Source organism: Prunus mume, linkage group LG7 (assembly GCF_029339155.1).
Source record: "Prunus mume cultivar Tortuosa linkage group LG7, ASM2933915v1, whole genome shotgun sequence".
Taxonomy (NCBI): Eukaryota; Viridiplantae; Streptophyta; class Magnoliopsida; order Rosales; family Rosaceae; genus Prunus; species Prunus mume.
The window spans coordinates 8,369,310-8,384,416 of NC_142704.1; the positions used below are offsets into that span (position 1 = coordinate 8,369,310).

Genomic DNA, 15,107 nt, shown 5'->3' on the forward strand with positions numbered 1-15,107 from the left:
TTACGATATGGGAGGGTTCGTTAATCTATGGATTGGTGATAATTGAATTCTGGTAAGAATTTATATTTTTGCATATATTCTTAGGTCTCTAGTGGCAAAGTAAATTTGTTGACTTTCAATTTGATCCAATGTGCCAGAGCTGTAGAGCCTAAAACTTGTATAAGCTTCTTGATAGCATGTAAAATTAAATGAAAAAATAAAGGAAAATACTATAGAGTGCTGCTATTTCCACCCCTGGTCCTATTTTTCCATTCACTTTATCTTTCCACCCACCATATAAATTTGAAAAAACACAATCTTGTTTTTGTACCCACCATTACCCTTTAATTATTAATTCAAGCAAATTCTTTAATTATTAATCCATCGATCTTCATGACCAATCACTAGAATGGGAAAATCCCACACAATTTATCTGTGCTTTTTTCTTTCTTATGGGCATAAAAATTCCAGTAATATATGTGATTACCCATACTCAGACAGTACAAAGAGCATCGTGTACTGCAGTCGGTGATGGAAGAATCAAGAAGATACAAAATAACATGATAAGTATGAAAAACAAGGTTCAGTGGGTAATTATTTTGCATTTTTCGGAAGTGATTGCGTGTAATTTTCAACCACTTCTTCTTTTCAAATTTTCTTTGTTATTTTATAATCCAAAAATCAAACCATATATGATTTGCAGAGGCAATGCGAAGAAGATGAAAGGAGAGAGTATTAACATGTGTTGAGGCTTTAAGTCCTTAGAAGTCATTTTATAAAGGAGTAAATTTGTCTTTAAAATTTTGAAAATAAGGTGGATGAGGAAATAAGACAAGGGGGTGAAAATAGCAACACTCATACTATAATGTCTTATCTTTGTTTTGATAATTTAATACTCTTTTTCTTTATAACAAGTGCCTTATTTTCGACTTTAATTTATTTACTCGTTACAAAATCATTGAAGAAAAAACTTAATTACAAAATCATTTAAGTATCCAGTTACATAAAACCAAATCAAATGTATACGAATTCAATGTCTGAGAATGGTTGATTGAGAAGTTTGTTTGGGTCTTTGAACAATGGCATAATTACAAGAGACATAAATATTATCCATAAACCCTAAATTCCTTGTGCCTCATCTGGTATCATGGAGTATTCGAAAAAATCTCAACCTTCCACCGCCGCCGCTGGTCTCACCTCGGATCAAGGCCATGCCTTGACGATGGCTTCACGCCAACATGATGTCCAGGGGAACTTACCGGAGATTGAGAAATCTCTCGACAAGATATCAGAGATCTAAAAGTTTGAATTGCAAACATTAATATTGGAGCTGCTTCGCTTACTAAGCATCAGTAGTGGTGGCCCCGTTCAACCAGTCAGTCACATGCCGGCAATCACCTTGACGATGGCTTCCACCGTTGAGCCCACCCCTAGTCAATCGGAAGTGGAGAAATCTCTAGCCGAGCTTTCCGCCCAGCAGAAATCCATAATGGAGGAGCTTCGCCTGATACGCGCCAGTATTGCTAGCCTCAGTCAATCCCAAAGGACAACGACTCCAAATTTCACGAAGATTTACGAAAGTCCCACCCGTGAACCCTTTAATCCTTACCCAAGGTCAGTGCATTATAGCTTAGTGGATTTCATCTTATCTTCTTAATTTTTGTTTCTCTATAAAATTGTTGATGTTCTTCATTCACATTGTTGTTGTTACTTTTTTTATTTTTATTTTTTAAAACTTTCTATTTTTAAATCTCTCTAGCTTTGACCTTGCTTCATTCATTAAATCTCTCAAGTTTAATTTTGATACTATGGGAGGGAATAGTAACAAAAGTTTAAGGAAAAACTAAAAACTGAAATCTATTTGAAGTTGTTTTCACTTTCAAGTTTTTGTTTTCACTTTTGTTACTCCTCCCTCCCATCCTCCCTCTCACATCCTCTCTCTCAATCTCATATTCACTCACATTCTCACTCTCATCTTCCTCTATAATCTATCACAAAAAATAAAAAATAAAAACTAAAATTGAAATGACAATATGTCATTTTAAAAAAAGATACGTGGCAATATTTCAATATTTCATGATCACACATGAACATCATAGCCCTTCTCTAATTTTGCCATCTTCCTTGGTGATAGCTTTTGTGAAAACGACATCGTATGAGAGCAAACACTGCTGCCAACATTCGAATTCATGGGCATTATTGTCCCCGCTTTCTGTTTAGTTTACTGCCATCAGAATAGGAGGAAATATGAACAACGAGACTCCTTCCCTCTTGGCATTCCCGATCTCTCTTTTGCATTAGTAACTCGGTGTGCCATCAAAATGGATTTGAAGAAAGCCTACGACTCAGTGCATTGGGATTTCATTGGCGCGTGCGTGTAGGAAGGTCGACCACTACATAAGCTAAAAGACTACGACTACAAGCCAAGCCGGAAGCGACTCGCTTCTATTCTCGTTGGGATTGAATATAGAAGGGGAATCTATAGATCGTAGTAGTTCGCCAAATCATTTGGACAGGCCAAGGCTATATGTGCTTAGGCCTTTTGATGGCTGTCATTTTCTAGGCTATTTGGAAGGAATCCTTTTGTGAAACAAATATTTTGTTACAAATTTAGTTTATAACTTATATATATAATTATCTTGGTACGTGTTATATTTTCAGAAATTTATATTATTAGTTATTAAAAATAGTAATATTTATATGTATTGTTTTTGACAGCTTTCTCTCTTTGTTTCTTGCCGACCAAGTTCAATAGCTTAGTTGTTATCCAAAACATACTTTAGACTCTAAGTGTCATTGTACCTAGATGAGTAAGCTCTATTTGAGCATGAGGTGTTGGCACTCCAATAACAACTATCTAAACTTGGAGCCAAACCTTATCAACTGTCATACATTGGACCAATTGAAGGAAAGTAGTTGCCGCCTATGTAGTAGCATGAATAGGAGCCATTTCCTATTATTGTTTTCATGGCATGCGTAGTAGTACATGAAGATAGATGGACAGGCTATCTTGCCAATTTATTTTAAGGGCTCTCATTATCGAGGTGAATGATTTATGTAATATGTTCTAAAAGTTCTTATTTTGTGATAAAATATGAAAATCATGAATTATCGTGAATATTTACAAATATCTCTCTATTTTAAGTCAAGCATGTCTAATTTGGTGCAATCTTTCACACTATATATATATATATATATATTAATTGGAATATTTGTGAAGTATGTATTGTTCATGGAACATGAGAACTTAAATGTTGGGGTATCCGAGGGATAGATGTACCACACGGGGACATAGGGCAGTAATGCCAATAGGGGTCTCGTGGTTGGTTACATGCTATGAAGGATAACCGAGATATGAAAGGATGATGTGATATGATTTGGATTGGTGTGTCTTTTCATGATATTTTATAGAGTGTGTAAAACGGCATTGCTTGATTGGTATATTACATAATCTACTCACTGAGCAGTGGTTGCTCATCCATCACCCTATTTAATTTTTCAGATGATTAGTGGGCAAGACAATGACTAAATCGGTTGAGGCTGAATTAGATGAGAGTAATAGAGCTTTATTTATTTCTTGTAAATTTGTAAGATTTTGGGAGCTATATTTTATAAGAGAAGTTTACTTTAAACCCATATTTCGGCATCTTTTTATTTTATTTTAGTTTTTATTTTATTACGCACTGGGTGGGGTTTCCACCGACCCCCGAGTCCGTGGTGTGACACCTTTTCCTTCTTCTTGTTGCTAGATATCTCGTTCGTACACATCTTCTCTTTGTTTCTTGAGCCTAACTTCGTTACTAAACCCCGGTCTCGCTCCGACAGTGTCAGATTGTAGGCATGCCGCATGTACACTAATTAGGCTTTTCTTTTTATTTTTATCAATAAAGAACTCTTATTTCTTTTTTATCTTTTAATTATTCACATTTTAATAGTTTATTGTTTTGACCTATTTGTCCCAATAAAATGAAGTAATTGTATTTTGAAATTTTTTCTTAAATGAGGGAAATTTTGGGTAATTTGAAAATCTAGTCATAAAGTTTGCTTTATATGGTAGATGTAAATTAGAAGACAAAAGATTTGTTGGAATGTAAATTAAACCGTGTAAAATAAATAAATAAATAAAAAGGTGGATGTAAACAACCATAAATGTCGATACAATCGCACGTCTAGGGATTTAACATATGGTGCCTCAAGGATCTCAGAAAGTTTAAATCAAAGTTATTGGAGAAAAAATTATGCTCTTCCTTGCAGAAAAAGAGTTGAACTTGAACATCAAAATGATGGGCTAGCTAGATGAAGATAAACAAACTAGGGCAGTAGCAGCACCCACTCTTCTGACATTGTCAGTGTTCATGCTGAACAATCGTCCACCATCCATTTACATCGTACAGTTAATCAGGTAAGATTTCCCTCTTATCCTTGTCATTGAGGTAGTGTACAAAAACTCTTCTGCTTGGAATAAAGGAAGAACATTACCTAAATTCCAGAGAGGAAGTAGGTAAAGCTTAGAAACTATGTCAAGTCATAGTACTTATAAATCAGAAGAGAGACAGACAATCCCAACAGCAAAATGCTCAGAAACTAGGTAAATTAAGCTTACGACAATTGTTTATTAAACCACCCTCATCTAGCTGAAAATAGCTTTTTAAAGGTAATAGATTAAGAAAATTCAACATAAAATCCAATCCAACATAAAGTCAATTTATTATTTTAAACCGGCGGTGAAGGTAATCCACAAATTCCCCCCAATGGCTTCTAACAGCGTCGTCCACCTGCTCAATGTCCACTTCTTTACTATCCATATAATGCTCATAGACATTTCGCAGGAACTTTAGAAGGTCTGACGGCCGATTTTTATATGGTTTGTCATGCGTGTAAACTTTCATCAAAAACGGCTCCATAGAACTGAAGACTTGAGGTCTGTTCCAATTGACGAACTTATCAAATTGTTTTGAGTTCAACTCGGTGCGGAAAGATTTATGAGTGGTTTTGAGTTTATGATGAAGTTGAGCAATGTACTGCATCCTCTGATCAGGAGTCATCAAAAATGGATGATTCCGCAATTTGTTAACATAGGTGGGGTAACTGAAGAGAAAAAACAAAATTCATAAACACATGTAATAGCATACTATATTTCACCAAAAAAGAATTCAAAAGTACTTACTCTAGTTTAGTGTTAAAACAACTAAGAAATCTAGTAACTTCCGGCCATGTAGTGAGGGGTCCCAAAATCGACTGAAACAGAATTTGCAGCATCAACCTGAATTGCTTGAAGTCTCTAGTTTGGAAAGCAACGATATTTGCTTCAATAAGGTCCTCAATACGTCCTCCTTCTATGTTAATTATCTTGAGTGTATCTCCCACAAAAACATAACTCATCGTTGTCCCCAAGGAACCATGGAAAATCCCCTGAGCATGGATGTGAGAGATCACATCAATTAATTGTCTGTCAAATCATGAATACATAAGTTACCCACAATACACATTAATATATAAAAAATAAAAATAAAAACATAAATTATTATTACACTCACTGTATTGTACAACGCCAATAATCACAAAGGCGGCGAAACCCAATCTTCAAATTGACCTTATTTGGATCAGAAAGTTCATTTGTCGACAGCTTCTTTGCCCAATCAAAAAGTGATATGTCGAATCTATCATAGCAAAGACCCCACCATCCGCTCTCACCCGTACTCTGTTTGAAATGCTTAAACATCCATGGACGGAGAACTCCTTCATCGGATACGCCTAAGGATGAATGATAAATTCGCTCAACCATTTGTTCTTCAACCGCCTCGCCCATATTCAAGAAGGACACATCTATTACTTCACCGTTGGTTTTATATATAAGCTCACCATCATACGAACTTTTATTCTTCGAATAGGTAAAGGAATAAAAGAACACATGTGCACCCATAACCACGTCACTTGAAGGATTATCGTAATATTTTCCAGTGATGTACTGAAAAAACTCAATTTGAGTTTCCATTTCCTGAGAGTTATAGAATTAGAATCAGCAAAGCGAATGGAAAGTACAAGATGATGACTGTATCATTTTTCTTCCACGCCAAAGCGAATCAAAGAAAATTTTCAAATTATTCTCTGAAATATGCATGCCATTTAAAAGCGCAAAAGGTACAAATCTTAAATTTATCACCGTTCAAAAAGTTTAAGTTTATAACTATAAGATCTTTAATAATTATATAAGAAACTAAAAATTTCAATTAAAAAATATAAAAGACCAGTTTTAACAATATAATAATTAACACAATAAAAAGGAAAATGTTTTAAAAAAAATCGAAAAACAACCAAGCTTCTTTCTTTCTTTCTTTCTTTTTTCTTTGGGTATATCAGTTATTCCCAAAATAAAACACTTTGTATAACAATAAAAGTAATCCCAGTATTGTAATTACAATATAGCACTCAAACAATTCCGCTGACAAGATGAGAGGGGAAAAGGGAAGATGAGACAACAATCCCAATTGGGAAAAGGCCTTTCGTCGGCAACCAAATTTGTAAGTAGATATGCAGAAAATCCAACACTACTTTGGCACAACATTTAACACCATACCTCAATTTGGCAGACACTCCAATTCAAAGAAATCTAAAATAAAATAATAATTCACAAAGATTCGAATAGGTTAATTAGGTTGGAAACTAAGGAAGGTGAGACAAAACAGATAAAAGTAAGAGGGAAACAAGAGAGAGACAACAGCAGCAACATGCGAAACTGAGAAAACAAACGATAACAGTCAGTCAATCTGGGCAAGCCAACAAAGAGCCGCACAACAGCTTACTGTACCAGACCCGAAACAACATATAAAACTATCCTATGATAGATGTTTAGGACTACACTACACTTATTATCATTGGACAACTTCTCCTATTTTCATGGACAATTGAGCTCTTTACTTTGTTTTAAAAATTTATAAATAAACCCAATCCTAGACATGTATTAATAAAAAAACTCAAGCACTATGTAAACATAGAAACACACCCAAAATCAACCCCAAAGTCAACTTTTTTGGTGTGTTTATAAATGGGTTTTGAGTGTGTGTAATGATGGGTTTTGGGTGTATTTATAAAGTGTTTTGGGTGTTGGGTTTTTTTATAATTTCAACCTCCATTTTGGGTGTTTTAGTGAAACTCCCTTAATTTAAATAAGTTGTGAATATACTATTTTATCCCTTCTGTTTTAGTATTTTCATTAACAAGGGCAGCCTGTGGGGATTTTGAATGTTTTACTTTAAAGGTCTTCTGCCATTATAAGATATAGATTAAAACAAATAAATTAATTATGTGGCAATTTAAGTAGTTTAAATTTAATGACTTGACATGAGCCAAGTTATTTGAGACTACTCAAATTTACTGTCCCTATTATAATTGGTTTGATAAAGAATCAATGTTCAAAAGACAAAAACTACTCATAGTTTGGAAATAAAACAGATAAAGATGTATTGGTCGATCAATATTCAAAAACTAGACCAAAACTACTCAAACGTTCAAAAGAAAATATAACAAAAACAAGATTATATAAATGAGAAAGCATAAGCTAACCTTTAATTATTGTGGACAACGAAGCAAAAACGATATGCAGCCAAAGAGAGATACAAGGGCATACACCTTTGATTAACGAGAGCGAAGAAGGGATGGAGTCAAAGAGATATCTTTTTTTTTTTTGGGTCTGAATCAAAGAGAGATCCAAGAGGGAGAGCTGCATATGCATTATATAGGGTTTGCACTAAACCACTTACTCATCAACTGTCCCTAAAGCCCCAATCTCATAAAAACGAGTAAGAAACTCAAATATCATAAAACAAGTATTAAAAAAAAAACATTGCATGATAAAACAGGTAACAAAAAATGAAATTTTAAAAAGGGAAATTAAATAGGATAAATAAATCATGTTTTATGAGTTGTGTGGTATACGAAAAGAGAATAGCCACCTCTAGAATTTTACACGAGTTGTAAACATTCCTTATAACACACCCACCCACAGCCAAGCCTAACGAAACTTTCCCCAATCACACCAACAAACCAAGCGAAACGAAACTTTCCTCATATCACACCCACCCACAACCAAGCCTAACGAAACTTTCCTCAATCACACCAACAACCAAGCGAAACGAAACTTTCCTCATATCACACCCCCAACCAAGCGAAACGAAACTTTCCTCATCACACCCCCAACCAAGCATATAATAGAACTCCTCTCTGCAGCGGCATCCCCAAACCCTAAATTCCCTGTGCCTCAATTTAGCATTTCAATAGCGAAGGCCTATCATCTGGTATCATGGTGTATTGGAAAAAATCTCAACCTTCCGCCGCCGCCGGTGATCTCACCTCGGATCAAGGCCAAGCTTTGACGATGGCTTCACTCCAACATGATCTCCATGGGAAGTTACGGGAGATGGAGAAATCTCTAGGCAAGATATCGGAGATCGAGAAAACCCAAAAGTTCGAATTGCAAACATTAATATTGGAGCTGCTTCGCTTACTAAGCGAAAGTAGTAGTTGCCCCGTTCAACCTGGCAGTCACATGCCGGCAATCACCTTGACGATGGCTTCCGCCGCTGAACCCACCCCTCGTCAATCGGAAGTGATGAAATCTCTAGCCGAGCTTTCCGCCCAGCAGAAATCCATAATGGAGGAGCTTCGCCTGATACGCGCCATTATTGCTAGCCCCAGTCAATCCCAATGGACAACTCCAAACTTCACGGAGATTTACGAAAGTCCAAGCCTTGAACCCTTTAATCCTTACCCAAGGTCAGTGCATTATGGCTTAGTGGATTTCATATTATCTTTTAATTTTTGTTTCTCTGTAAAATTGTTGATGTTCTTCATTCACATTGTTGTTGTTACTTTTTTTTTAATTTTTTTAATTTTAATATTTTTGATTAATTTTCTTAAATCTCTCTAGCTTTGACCTTGCTTCATTCATTAAATCTCTCTAAGTAGGTAGGTGTTTGATACTATTAACTTGACTTGTTCTATATATCTCTCTCTTCTCTGTCCAGCTTTCCCATGGTGCCATCAACGACAATAAATCAGGGGGAAGATAGATCTGTATATTTATTTGTGTCTTTTTATGATGGCCAATATACTGATGCAATCTATCAAGTGACGTTCAAACACGGAGGAGAAGTCACTCATGAACCCCCATTTGTTCAAGTTGAGGATGAGTTCTCTAATGGTTTTTACATTCAGGGTGCAAGAATTTTCAACCGCTCCGAATTATACATCCTTCTACAGGGAGGTTATAATAACCCTCTCCTGGGAGATTCTTCCAAGTCATTCGGATACATTATTGACACGGAGATTGGGTCATATTATTCATCTCTTCCTCCCAATCTAGCCTCTAAACCATTAGCAACTCTTGTGTCTGCGTATGACAAGCTTTACTATGTTGCATCTCCAGCATGCTTACAACCAATTACGGAACCGTCCTTCGAGAGATATGATCCTAAGCAAGACGTTTGGGAGCGAATGCCTTCTTTTCCATTTTATCGTGATGATGTCCGGATGGAAATAATTGGTTATGCCGTTTGTTATGGTGTTATTTTGTTTTCATTGTGGGACTCCGACATGAATCCCGATGTTGTTGCTTTTCATGAGAGTAGAAACCAATGGAATAGAGTGACTTCTGCCTCTTATGCTCCTTTCCGAGGGAGGGCCGTGGTTGTAGGCGACACTATCTATGCCTTACATGCGCTTATGGTGGAGGAGATTATAGCATTCTCCTTTAGGATGGACAAAGGTGATCACGGTGGCATTGCATATTCCCTAAGCCCACTTTTTATATTGCGTGGTCTGGAGATTGCGTGTCCGCCAATGCCATTTTGTGAGCTTAATACAGGGTATTTGGTTCATTTGGGTAACCATGACTTTTTCCATGTCAAGACTGGCAGTCCCAATAGTGAAGCACATCCCAAGGTTCAATATCTTTGTATCACCACATTTCAAATTGTTGTTGAAGGAGGAAAACATATGATCAGGACTATAAATTCAACTGTTCATCCTGTGGATGTCAAGGGTCGTGATTGGTTCTTCCTTGAGTTCTGCTTCACGCCGTAAGTTTCCTTCATGTTTCTTGTGTTTACATTAATAAATTTATATTTGTACGTTGGGATTATGTTACTGTAGTTTTTATGTAATAAGTTCTCTCATTATTATGACTCAGTGAGTGCGGGGATTATGAACCCATAGAAGGGGACATTGTGACTAGTATAAATCAGCCAAAAGAAGAAGAAACCACTCTGGAGACAACTCAGGATGAGACTTTTTCTATGTGGGAGGTGACTCGTAGTGAGGTTCTTGCTCGCCAATGTCAAAGGTGAAAGAAATGTGTTTGCATGAAATCTTGTTATTTATTTAATGATGTGAATCAAAAGACTCAATTACTTGCATGTCTTAATATTATTGGGTTTTGTAGAAAGAGGCCAAGAAAGAAGCCAAGCTGGAGTAACCGCCATGTAGTATGAAGTAGGTGCCAGGCAGCATGGAGAAGCCAACCAGAAAAAAACCCAGGAAGTTTAAGAACCTGTAATGTGAGAAGCTGTTGCATGCAGAGCTATATGACGAATGATAAGTTCTTCAGAAATTACTTATATAATTGTCAATTATGGATTATGCGTTATTGTAATTTTCATGGAGTTAAGCGTTTGTACCGAGATTATTGGCTTGGCATTTGCTACATATCTTCCTAACTCAGTTTTTTTTTTTTGGGGGCATATGTATATATATTTATTAAAATGTAGTTAAGTAATTGTCAGCTATATGACGAATGATGAGTTGGGAAGAAATTACTTATGTAATAATTGTCAATTTTGGATTACGGGTTATTGCAATTTTCATGTAGTTAATCATTTGTTTCAAGATTATTCGCTTGGCATTTGCTGCATATCTTCCTAACTCATTGCTAGTTTTTTCCCGGCACAGGGGCTCGGATCCGTGGCACTTTGTTTTTTACACTAATTTTGATACAGTTTTCACAACTTCGACTCAATTTTGATATTATGGGAGGGAGGAATAACAAAAGTTTAAAGAAAAACTTAAAAACTGAAAATATTTAAAGTTGTTTTCACTTTTGTTACTCCTCCCTCCCATCCTCCCCTCTCATCCTCTCTCTCAATCTCATCTTCACTCACATTCTCACTCTCATCTTCCTCTATAATCTAGCACAAAAAATAAAAAATAAAAACTAAAATTGAAATGACAATATTTCAATAAATAGTGGGGAGACTTTGGAAAAGACCAAAGGAAAGAGAAATTATAAAATTAAAAATTAAAAAAGCCAAAATGGACAAAATTGCCCTTATTTATTTTTGATTTCTAATAGCAACTCTAAACCCACCAGAGGCTGGGGAGAAAAAAACCTAGTTCCAGAAGCCCAAGCCGGGTTGGGAGGGACCCACGAATCGGTGGCCCTCAGCCGCCGAGCTCAAGCCCGAGGATTGGTGATGTCATTGTTGACGCCAAGGCCAACCCATTCATTTGATTTTTTTGTTGCCAATTGGCGTCGTCTGGGCTCTCCGATCTATTTTTTCTCCAATCCAATAGCCAATTTTTTTGAAATAAAATACTGGAAAATTTTTTTAAAAATACCCAAAAATTAATTAATTTTTTTCTATAAATACCAGCCAAATTTTTTTAAAATTTATATGAAATTTGAAATTGAAAATTTTATCCGATTATGAGATATGAATAGTATTGACACGTAGGAACCCGAAAATATTATCCAAATTAATTATTGAGGTAAAAAAATTTGTGAAAAAAACAAAAAAATAAATAGTAATTGCCTTTTGCCATGGCAACGGGTAGAAACACAAAATACTATTTGCAGTGGCAATCACTATTCACGTAAATAGTGGCTGCCCTATCTCCCCCCTTACCATGGCTAAGGGCAAATGGGTAGAGTTGCTCTAAGGAATTCTTTACATTTACATGTCTTTTGTTTGAAAGTTGAGAGGTTTTTCTGTCTTTTTTGAAAAAACTTTGGCTTTTTCAAAAATGAAAAAAAATTTGTGGCTAAAACCTAAATTTACTATAAAAGTATCACAGTTGACATAATGATAACATACCATTCTATAATTTCTCCACCCGAACCAAGCATGACGAAACTTTCCTCGTATCACACACCCCCAATCAAGCATAATAAAACTCCCCTACAGCGGCATCCCCAAACCCTAGAAATCACAACCTTCATGACTACTCAACCTTCATCTTGGGTAAGGGCCATGTCTTGACCATGACTTCCAGCCAATATGATCTTACCGGAGATGGAAAATCCATCTTCAATATATCGGAGATAGAGAAAACCCAAAAGTTCAATTGCAAACGCCAATTGGCCTACTAAGCAGTTATTCCTGTCTTACTGTAAATGTTCTCTGTAAAATTGTTGATGTTCTTATTTCGCATTGCTGGTTTTTTTTTTTTCTTAAGAAAAATCGAACAATTTCTTTTTGTTTAGTTTTTAAGAGAATTTTGCATGCATCTTTAATTATATTTAAAGATTCTTGGTTGGACTATTTTTACGGCTATCTTGATGCTACAAGAGGTTTTATATCTCTTTGCTGCCATTCAGTTCACTTGTGTAGCATATTTTTGAATTGAATTGGATTACCATCTCCTATTTCGAGCGCCTTTATCTGTTCCTTTGAGGTGTTTTCTTGCAAAAAATGTGTTATATTTTCTGAGGAATCGGATGTTATATTTTACAATATATATATATATATATATATATTCTATGAATTGAACTTTGCATTTAACTATGATCGATCTATTACTCTTTAATATTTACTGTTTTGTTGGCAGTTGTTTATGTGTATATATGCTTACTAAAGTAAATGGTGCAGCCTTTACCTTGCTTCATTCATTAAATCTCTCTATGTAGGCAGGTGTTTGAAAATATTATTTGTGTCTTTTTATGATGGCGAATACACTGATTCAATCTATAAAGTGACATTCAAACATGGAGGAGTCGCTCATGAACCCCTAGAAGTTGGACTTGTGGCGGAGTACTACGACAATTTTAACATTCAAGGTGCAAGGATTTTCAACTACTCCAAAATTATACATCATTCCACAAGACGGTTATAACACAACTCGCGGAGCCAAATCTTGCAGACCATTAGGATATAGTATTGATACCAAGACTGGGTCATATTGTTCATCCCTTCCTCCAAGCATAGCCTCTAAACCAGTAGGAACTCTTGTGTCTGCTTATGACGAGCTTTACTATGTTGCAGCTCCATGGTGCTCATCAACAATTAAGGAGCCCTCCTTCGAGAGATATGATCCTAATCAAGACCTTTGGGAGCGAATGATTTCTTTTCCATTTTATCATGACTATGGGAGCCATACTGAAATAATTGGTTATGCCGTTTGTTATGGCATTATTTTGTTTTCATTGTCGGACTCCTACATGAATCCATATGTGGTTGCATATCATGATAGTAGAAACCAATGGAATCGAGTGACTTCTGCTTCTTATGCTTCTTTTCGAGGGAGGGCCGTGGTTGTAGGCGACACTATCTATGTCTTACATGCGATTATGGAGAAGGTGATTATAGCATTCTCATTTAGGATGGACAAAGGTGAAGACGATGGCATTGCATATTACCTAATCCCAAAATTTATATTGCATGGCCTGAAGATTGTTCGACCACTAATGTCATTTTGTGAGCTTAAGACAAGGTATTTGGTTCATTTGGGCAACAAAGACTTTTTTCATGTTAGGACTGGCAGTCCCAATGGCGAAGCATGTCCTGTGGTTCAATATCTTTGTATCACCACGTTTCAAATTATTGTTGGAGAAGGGGGAAGATCTATGATCAAGACCATACATTCACATGTTCATCCTGTGGATATCAAGGGCCGTGAATTGTTCTCGCTTGAGTTCTGCTTCACGTTGTAAGTTATCTTCATGTTACTTGTGTTTTCATCAATAAAATTACATTTGTATGTTGGAATTAATTTACATTTTGAATGTAATAAGGTTTTTATTATTATGACTCAGTGAGTGCGGAGATTACGAACCTATAGAAGAGGAGAATGTGACTAGTAAGAATCAGCCAAAACAAGAAGAAACCACTTTAGATGAACATGATAAGCAGTTTTTGATCCATGAGGGGAGTCATCGTAAGCTTCTTGCTTGCCCATGGCTAAGGTGAAAGAAATGCGTTCTACAATGAAATCTTTTTATTTATTTAATGACCATGAATCAAAAGTTTCAATTGTGTAAATTTCTAAGTGTTTTTATAGCCTTTGAATTTATTTTATCGTAATATTATTGGGTTTTGCAGAGAGTAGCCAAGCTGGAGTAGCCGCCATGTAGCATGAAATGGGCGGCATGCATCATGAAAAGGCCAATCACAAAAAACAAACCCAAACGAAAACATGGCGGAGGGAAGGATTACGAGTGGAAGAACAAAAAAACCTGTAATGTAAGGTGGTGTTGCATGCATCTATATGACGAATGACGAGTTGAGAAGAAATTAGTTTTATCTAATTGTCAATTTTGGATTATGGGTTACTGCAATTTTCATGTAGTTTAGCATTTGTACCCGTTATAAAATATAAAGATATATCATTGCTTCTGTTATACTAATTCAAGCTAACAGTGCCTTTGGTGATTTGGACTTGGAGTTGGTGGGTACTTGTCAAAGGTCAACTAATTCAAGCAAAACTTAACTACAAAATCAATTAAGCATCCAATTACATAATTACAGCAAAACCAAATCAAATGTATACCAATTCAATGTTTGAGATTGGTTGACTGACCCCTTATTCTCAATTGCTATTGTTGTTGTTGAATCATAAAAAGGTTGAAAATACTGTCAATGATATATATATATTCAGTCTCATTCTATTGAAGAATCCCTCAAATAATTTTATTTGAGGAACACATTTTAGGTATCCTACGAATTTATTTTCAACGATCCAAACCATCTATTTTTTAAGTCTATATTCATAGATCATCCTTGCAAAAAATTAGACAAATCAAAAACCGTTTCGACATTCAATTATGTCCTACAAAATCAATGAACACGATGTTTCAAGAAAGTACTAAAATTTCAAGAACTCAATTGAGTGATCAAATGATATCGGATCAAGTGATTTTT

The 15,107-nt window shown here is 35.7% G+C and overlaps 1 protein-coding gene and 1 pseudogene across 1 annotated transcript; both read left to right on the forward strand.

Moving 5' to 3' along the window:
* Nucleotides 1–8,160: 8,160 nt before the first annotated feature.
* On the forward strand, nucleotides 8,161–10,660 carry LOC107881577 (uncharacterized). Its single transcript, XM_089055897.1, has 4 exons — nucleotides 8,161–8,751; nucleotides 9,003–10,055; nucleotides 10,166–10,318; nucleotides 10,418–10,660. Exons 1-4 carry the CDS (start codon nucleotides 8,279–8,281, stop codon nucleotides 10,464–10,466), a joined length of 1,728 nt encoding a protein of 575 aa, XP_088912023.1. The 5' UTR covers nucleotides 8,161–8,278; the 3' UTR covers nucleotides 10,467–10,660.
* Nucleotides 10,661–11,891: 1,231 nt separating this feature from the next.
* Nucleotides 11,892–14,156, forward strand: LOC148915386 (uncharacterized; annotated as a pseudogene).
* The last annotated feature ends 951 nt before the right edge of the window (nucleotides 14,157–15,107 follow it).